The 8,181-nt window shown below is 41.0% G+C and overlaps 1 protein-coding gene across 2 annotated transcripts; it reads left to right on the forward strand.

The window, feature by feature from the left end:
* The first annotated feature begins 3,550 nt into the window (after positions 1-3,550).
* On the forward strand, positions 3,551-5,968 carry LOC146294998 (tumor necrosis factor receptor superfamily member 11B-like). Of its 2 annotated transcripts, XM_084695773.1 has the most exons (5): positions 3,551-4,245; positions 4,375-4,561; positions 4,704-5,097; positions 5,217-5,399; positions 5,493-5,968. In XM_084695773.1, exons 2-5 carry the CDS (start codon positions 4,559-4,561, stop codon positions 5,822-5,824), a joined length of 912 nt encoding a protein of 303 aa, XP_084551899.1. In that variant the 5' UTR covers positions 3,551-4,245; positions 4,375-4,558; the 3' UTR covers positions 5,825-5,968. The 2 variants fall into 2 exon arrangements, with proteins under 2 accessions (XP_084551899.1, XP_084551898.1); XM_084695772.1 differs by having other exon boundaries at positions 3,551-4,561.
* The last annotated feature ends 2,213 nt before the right edge of the window (positions 5,969-8,181 follow it).

Here is an 8,181-nt window from a genome sequence, read left to right on the forward strand (position 1 = left end):
TATCAGCTAAAACGTGAAGAAGAGCATGACCTCCGAAATATCTTACTTCATAATAACTGTTAGATTACACACAGAGTTCAACAAATAATTGTACACAGTAGAAGAGCTGGTATATACAACTAATATACAGTTAGAGCTGGTATATACAACCATATATATATATAGGGTGAATTCAGGTGTATTTGGACATTTTTTGTAATTTTATCTTCTGAGTTGTCATCAAGTTCCAAACATAACTCAATAAATTAGACATTTCTGAATTCCTCAAGATATCCACTTTATATAAGTGAAAAAAATAAGTCTTACTATGTTAGTGGAGTTGACAAAAAACGAATTTTAAGCAACTTGTTAGGTAATTTGGGACAGTATGTTTGGTAATTTGGGACACAGACTCATGGATGTAGATTAATGTTTTGAACAATAATTAAACAACAAAAAAATCATTTTCATGGATTTGTTAACCATACATATATCTTTAAGGTTGTGCATTATGTGTTATCTTCTGATTTGGTTATACATTATTCAATAAACAAACATCAGATTTAGACTATTGACAAAGACAAATTAGGCCTTCAGCAGGAATACAATTTATTTATTTTTTTGCAGAATCAAATTATGTTTTCATAAATTCAACAGGTTACAATAATACACAATCAACAGCACACAAATTCATTAATATGCAGGAACTCACAAACATTAATAACGGATCATCGTCTGTTCTATCTAGGCTACAAGACCATGAGACTAGGTCTAATTAAAACATTTCCAAACAGTTATTTATCAACTCATAAAAGTGATCAACTGACACTTGCCCTGAAATGGTAGCCTAATGATTTGAAACCTGCCCATTAGGCTGGGCCAGAGACGTTGGGCCTTATTGAAACCAACAACAAACTTTTAAAAAGATATCCATGTCTAGTCATCAACAATTTCATTAGAACATTACATTGGCCTATTGACTTTTCCTATGACCCACAAACATCTTTCTAGTGTCACATTCAAAGGCAGTCCTTGCAATGGTATGATTCATCATCATCGAGTATTCCATTGTCTTCTCCACTTGTCAGATGATACCACTTTTTGGAGGACTTCCACTCCTCTTCAGGCCATCCACTCCTCATCTCTCTTTGGATCTTCTTTGTCACCAGTCTTCACTCCACAAATCCTGCACAAATTCTCTGTTTTCTTCCTCTTTTCAGGTTGTTTCCCCTTCCCTTGCCCCTTAGCTCTGTTTCGGACAGAGTCAAAGTGTGCTTCACTTGTGAGGTAACTACTTGGAGGCTTGGATCTTTTCATCTTGCTGGTAGAGGGGCGTGCACGGGAAGGCAATGTGATCATCTCATCAAAACTGGTCTTGACCTCAACTATGTTGCTGGGATCTGGAGGCATCATATCAGCTGTGTGGATAGGCCCAGATGTTGAAAGAACAGCTATAGTGTCCAGGGTGGTACACACATCTAGGTCAACTGTTGCTGACACATCCAGGTTGAGATCAAGGGGGGTGTCCAACTGTGGAATAAAGACACGTTCCATCTCTTCAGTGTCAGTGTTCATTAGCTCTAAGAATTCCAAATTAAAAACATAAAAGCTGTGCCCATCCAATAATAGTACATGTGGACGGGGGTCGTCTTTTGGGAGAAAAGCAATCAATTGCTTCCCCCAGTCGAGAAACGCCTCTTTGTTTATCCACCCAGTCTCAGTTGCTTTGACCAGAGTGTTGGTGGGAGCCCCGTAGCACCACTCAGAGCGCAAACGCTTTGCTTTGAAGATCTCCATGAGTGGACCGTATTCCCCAGCTGCGTTGAGACTTGCTAGTAGGGCGGTGGTCTCCCCTCGCTCATTTGCAGTGACCTCAAAGCAGGGCGAGCCTACTGCCGACACCACCCTCGATGATACAAAATGATCCTGTAAACCAGTCTCATCACAGTACCACAGATGAGAAGGAACATCTTGAATGCCGAGGTCAGTGATGACATCCTCATCCTCGGTCTTAAACCATTGGCCGACAACTACTGGGTTGAAACAAGCAGCCCGAGCTGCGAGAGGCTTTCTTTCTGCTACAAGCAGTACTATCAGCTTTCGCTATTGCTCGGTCGATACGTTCAGGCCACAGTTTGATATTTCCCGGCATGACCTCACTCTCGGTTAGTAAGTAGGTTAGTTAATATACAATAGTAGAGCTGGTACAAACAGTGGTAGCGATGGATTAACTAATATAGGCTACAGTAGTAGAGCTGGAACTAATAGTGGTAGAGATAGATTAGCTAGAACTGTATTTCTAAAACTGGTTGTTCCCATCTTTTATTGTAATATAAAAATAAAAAGACATTAAGACAAGTTCCACGTAACGGCTATATCGCGTTCCATGCCGTTGTAAAATCCTGCTTATAATACGGGTGGTTTAAATCAAGCATTCTGATTGGTTTAGAGTGAGTCACGGGGTGTGCTTTATTGAGCATAAACTACTGTACGCCCAGAGAAAGCTCTGGTATGCCTTATTACATTTACCTTAAAACGGGAGCGTTCCATATTAGTGCGCACTTAAAATAACTAAAATGTTGCCGAAGAAAAAGACTGTCTACAAGTAACTACTGGCATGCAGCAATTTCTTGGTTAGCAAGCTATACTAGCAACATTCGGTTAATTTTTGAGCAATAATATTGCACTGTCCCGTGCTATCAGTGCTAACTAGCTGGTCTAGCTACTGAAACGTTGGACGGAAGCTCAGGTCTCTAGTTGCTAACTAGACTACACTTATTTTATTTGAGCTTCGTAGCCACGCAATTACATGACCTGGACTTGGCTTCTTAAAACCATGTTTTCCACGGATGCACAATTAATGGAGGTATCCAAATCAACATAAGCTAACCTTAACAACAGCCTAATGTTCGTCAATCGAGTCCCAAGTCACTCGTAACTTGTTTACAGCATATGTAGGTTAGTAGGCTAGCTAGCTACCATATACCCAGTGCCTACGAAACAATGATTGATTTAGAATGTTTAGGCCTAGTGTTTAAATTAAATATTATTTTATTGAAAGTGTCCCATTGTCGTTGTTATTTTAAAGGCAGCTTTTATAAAATGAGCATTGAATGAATGAGATGGTGCGAGATCTAGCTAGGCTAACAAACGTGCAGTTCACAATGCCGTTTGTCCGTTGCATAGCAACAGCCACTGTTTACAGGGACTATTTTCTCTCGGCTACTGAAATGCGATACACAATGTTTGTTGTCTATAACTATTTTATGCTGAAAGGCAGCTTACTATTTATTTACTATTCATAATTTCGCTGGCAACCGTATTATAAAAGCAATAAGGTACTCGAGGCAGTACTTTATCGGCAATAAAGTACGTGTTCCAGGGTTTGCCGAACAACCTGGAACACGTACTTTATTGGCGATAAAGTACTGCCTCTCGTACCTTATTGCTCAAATAACCTTACAGGTTGTCCTCATAACATTCTTTAACATTCCATATTACTGGGCATCGAATATTTCAAATAAAAAACACTGCAAAGGTGTCCATCTGGCTGTTGCGTGGCAACGATTTATGTAGGAACTACACTTTGTAGTGGCGGAAGAATGACGGTTTATGATTAAACTATTTAGTTTCTAATTGTTTTTATTTATGAAACCATATCAAATATTTGTAGTAACAGTTTTAGAAAAGCAATAAGCCCCGCGAGTCCGTGTTAGCGTCGTGCCTAACAATTCCCCTTACGGTGCGTGTTCACTAGAAATGTAACAGTTCAACTACAGTCTATTATTGGAAGCAGACGCTCCGTGCCGCTCCGCTCTGCTGTAGTGGACAAAGCGGAGCGGAGCGTCGGTTTCCAATTCATTTTCAATGAAACCGGGCGTTGACGCTCGCGTACGCTCCCACAATGCCGGTTTCATTGGAGCTTATTGCTTAAACAACTAATAGGCCTACCTAGTTACGTGGTTTTAGAGCCTTCCTGTCACAGTGTCGTCATTCACTGCCCCTTTTGGAAAGGGAAAATATTTTCAGACCATTTTTTACCACATAATTTAGCCTACTTGGTTCATTTTGTATTGGTGCTGACTATTCTGCTTACCAAGTGCCTTATTGGTTCGAGTCCGGTATCTTTCAACTTCCGTTCTCACAAATGTAATAAGACATGATATGATTTCAGTGTTCATTAACTGGAGTAAGCTCACATCCTTGTTCAATTTGAAGCTTCACGGAAGTTTTTAGTTATTTAGTTGGCCAAGTTACGTCTGAATGGTATGTTCCCGCACGGAAGCAGAATTACCCTATCATTTTATCATATAGGCCTACCGGTAGGCTATATTCTGACCACCCTGACGCAGCATTTCGTAGCCAACTAAACAAGTTGCATGTTTTTCCTAATAGGCGTACCCACCTTTGCCTAATGCCCATTGATAGTGAGATGGTGTATCCATTCATAAATACTGAGCCCGCCCCAATAGGCTACATGCGTCAGTTATGCCTTTATAAAAGGATTTAGCCTACCAAGAGCTCCCATCAGGACCAGAGAGCACAACGCTTTTACAGCGGTGGAAGATAGCCTAGAAACATGGTGGGTCCTTTGGATGATTCTGCCAGAGGCAAAGGCGGCATTTTATCAACATTATTTATCAATATTAGGCTACGGTCAAAGACAAACTTATATTACTAATTTTAACTGGCTCTTCGCCGTTTTACCCATTCTCTGTCTACAGTTCCTTTTGATAACGATGCTGATTTTAGGCTGTTGCTCCGGTGCCAGTTCGGAACCTCACATGCAAACTTACCAGCATGAAGACCCGTACAGCGGCCGTTTGCAAGAGTGTCAACTCTGCCCGCCCGGAACCTACCTCCGCAAAGCCTGTAGTGATGACAGCGGTAAAAGCGATTGCGCGAAGTGCCCAACTGGCTCATTCACGGAGCTTTGGAACTACATACCCAAGTGCCTGCGCTGTGGAATGTGCGTGGGGAACAGGGTAGTCAAAAAAGAGTGCACCCCTTCTCAAAACTGCGTGTGCGAGTGCAAGCAAGGGCATTACTTTAACAAGTGGCTTCAAGACTGCACTAGACACACAGAATGCTCTTCGGGTTACGGTGTGATATCTAAAGGTAGATATAACGTCGAGAGCAATACAATTTTAACAAACTGTAGGCTAGTTATAGGCTAACAAATTATTCTACCTTGTAGGCCTATAAAAGACAAGACTAACTGCCTTTTGTGTCCACAGGCACAGCTGAAAAAGATACTAAATGTGAACAATGTTCGAGTGGATTCTTTTCAGTTGAAATATCCTCTGACGCTCCGTGCACACCTCACTCCTCGTGCACTGCCGCGGATAAACACGTGGTGCTAAAAGGTCGCACCTGGCACGATGTCATTTGCGCATCATGCGCTGAGATCATCAGCCGCGGTAAGGACGTTTATAAACATCAACGAATCATTTTCGAACACCATTCAAACGTTTTTTAGTCATTGTGTTTTAGTATTTGTATTGTTTTCTCAGATGGTGCCGAATTCCTACGACAAATCCTTCCAGGTTTCGTATCTCACCACAAGATGAGCGTTAGTAAAATGCGTCGGTTTGTGAAGAACAATCCACCTGCGGGATCCAGCAGACCAACACGTGCCAGCATTTTGCGACTTAACCAGAGTGACCTTATCGGACGAATTAAAAGTTGGGTTCATATGGCCACCGTTGAGCAGATTAGAAAACTACCACAGACTTTTATGAAATTGCAGATTCTGGTTGAGGCAGATAAACTGCAGCGGAGGCTGGAGAGAATAGATAATTTAGTTAAACTTTGCAAAAGTAAAGAAGAGGTAAACATGTTATAATAGCTCATAGAAGGTATACTTATTATTTATGTTATTTATTACAAATCTTCCTCATTCTTTCTAGTATACATGTAATACACTGTTGCATGATGACGCCATCAACTATTCAATAATGTTTACAATAAAGATCGTGCATCAACCCCATTGTTCTGGTAATGATCAATTTAGTAACAATTTATTATTGATTATAACATGTTAACACTTTGTACATGATTATGGTCTACTTGCTCCTCCACACATACACACACACACACACACACACACACACACACACACACACACACACACACACACACACACACACACACACACAGAGTGGTAGAGTATTGAGTCGTATTTCTATGGAGAGCGGTGGGCAGACAAGTGTGGAGAAAACATACATTTATAATGGTCTAAAGGTGCCCCAGACACCGCAAAAGAGTTAAGGGACCATCCATCATGAAAGAGAACAGACCCCCAACAATCCATCTTGAGAAAGATCTCTGACACAAAAGTAGGCTACAATGTGTATAAAAGTACAACATGTAAATGTAGGCCTACCCTTTTAATACTATTATGATTATAATTTCTAGATAAAAGGTACAAGGATTGGCCTTGACGAAACAAAGGAAATACCAACCCAACTGAAATATTGATTATCACTAAATATGAATGTTCCACGTAGAACCCCTTCACAATTCCTTACAGGCCCATTTTCAGAGCAGGAGTAATATCTGGAATCAATGTTTAATTGTTCGCAAAGACTGACAACCGACGCGGGCTATTTACAAACAGGGTGCACTTGAGTAAAATCGCAGATAGCCTGCCACATGAGCGAGTAAGCCTACAGACAAGTTGCGCTTTCAATATGCGTTCGTGGGAGGTAATAGTGAAAGTTCCACCCAAAAAGGTGGAAGTATACTCGTGAAGTGCGCCTGATTTTATATTCCAGTGGTTCTCAACCCTGGTCCTCAGGGACCCCACTGATATATTCAGTGGTATTTACATAGACTGCCAGTAAGAGCGAGCCTCTGTTCTGCGGGGGAAATTCTTCGCCTCTTAAAGCAGGTCTAAACCAGGAAGCGCGTTTTCCCGTGCGTACACATTTACCGTAGACCAGTGGTTCTCAACCCTGTCCTCAGGGACCCCCTGTCCTGCATGTTTTAGATGTTTCCCTGCTCTAACACACCTGATTAAAATCAAAGGGTCGTTATCTAGCTCTGTAGAAGCCTGGTAACGAACATGCATTTGAATCAGGTGCAGTAGACCCATTATCACCCTACGTCACACAACTGTCAAGCAGGCTCCACTGCGCATGTCGTTTGCAAAAGACAAACTTCTCCCCGGCCCTGTCTATTACACTTGGGGGTGTCGATCAGGTCATCATATATCTATGGCCACTGGATTTCAAGGCTTGATATGAACTTTTTGAGGGTCTTGGCCTTTGGACAAATACATTTACGTTTCACTTGTCTATGCACAAAAGTCAATTGACCCAGATACCCTTAAGCCTGACTAAGTGATCGGGCAGAACTAGCCTAACGGAGGTCGCTTTCTCAGGCAAATAACGAATGAAACAGGCTCGGTTAAAGAAATCCGAGATGCTGACTATCTACATCAGGCTCGTATCTACATTAGGCAGACCTCCCTGACGTTTCTGGTGTAGAATGGAGTGAAATAGCCAACAACATTGTGCACACTGCCAGTGAACGAGTCTGACTGAGGCTAACGTCAAAACAGTGTAACGGGAACCGAGGTGAAATCAGTTTTATATTCACGGTTTAACAGACTTTCATATTCGTACCTCCGCGTCATATTTAGGGACCGGGGTAAAAGAGTTGACAGTCCGAATGTTTTTTCAATATCTTTGTCAAAACCCACCATACCAACTTCAAATTTGTACCACATTCTTCTACTACTGACTGACCAATTTGTACAACCTTTGGTTTGGTGATAATGTTGATTATTGATTAACCCAGCCAATAAATCAAGAAAAACACCAATATTTCAGTGTTTCCTCAATAACTTTGTCAAAAATGAACATAGAAACTTCAGACATGTTTCACATTATTCTACTCCAAGTTGTCCAAGCTTTGGTTTGGTGATAAAGTTGATTATTGATTAACCTATATTGCCAATAAATCAAGAAAAACACCAATATTTCAGTATTTCCTCAATATCTTTGTCATAAGCTGCTCAATCAAATCAGATAATGTTTTTATCCTTTCTGGCACTCAGCATTTTACATAGTCCTGGACCTGCTGACATTCTTGAGTTATTCCTGTGATGCTTTCAGTTTTATCTTTGTATTATTTTACTCTTGCATTTATTGTCTCACTGTGCTTTTTAATAATTGTGTTATGTCCACTGTACTGTCC

The sequence above is a fragment of the Hypomesus nipponensis genome, chromosome 4 (genome assembly GCF_054491055.1).
Source record: "Hypomesus nipponensis isolate SF chromosome 4, ASM5449105v1, whole genome shotgun sequence".
NCBI lineage: Eukaryota > Metazoa > Chordata > Actinopteri > Osmeriformes > Osmeridae > Hypomesus > Hypomesus nipponensis.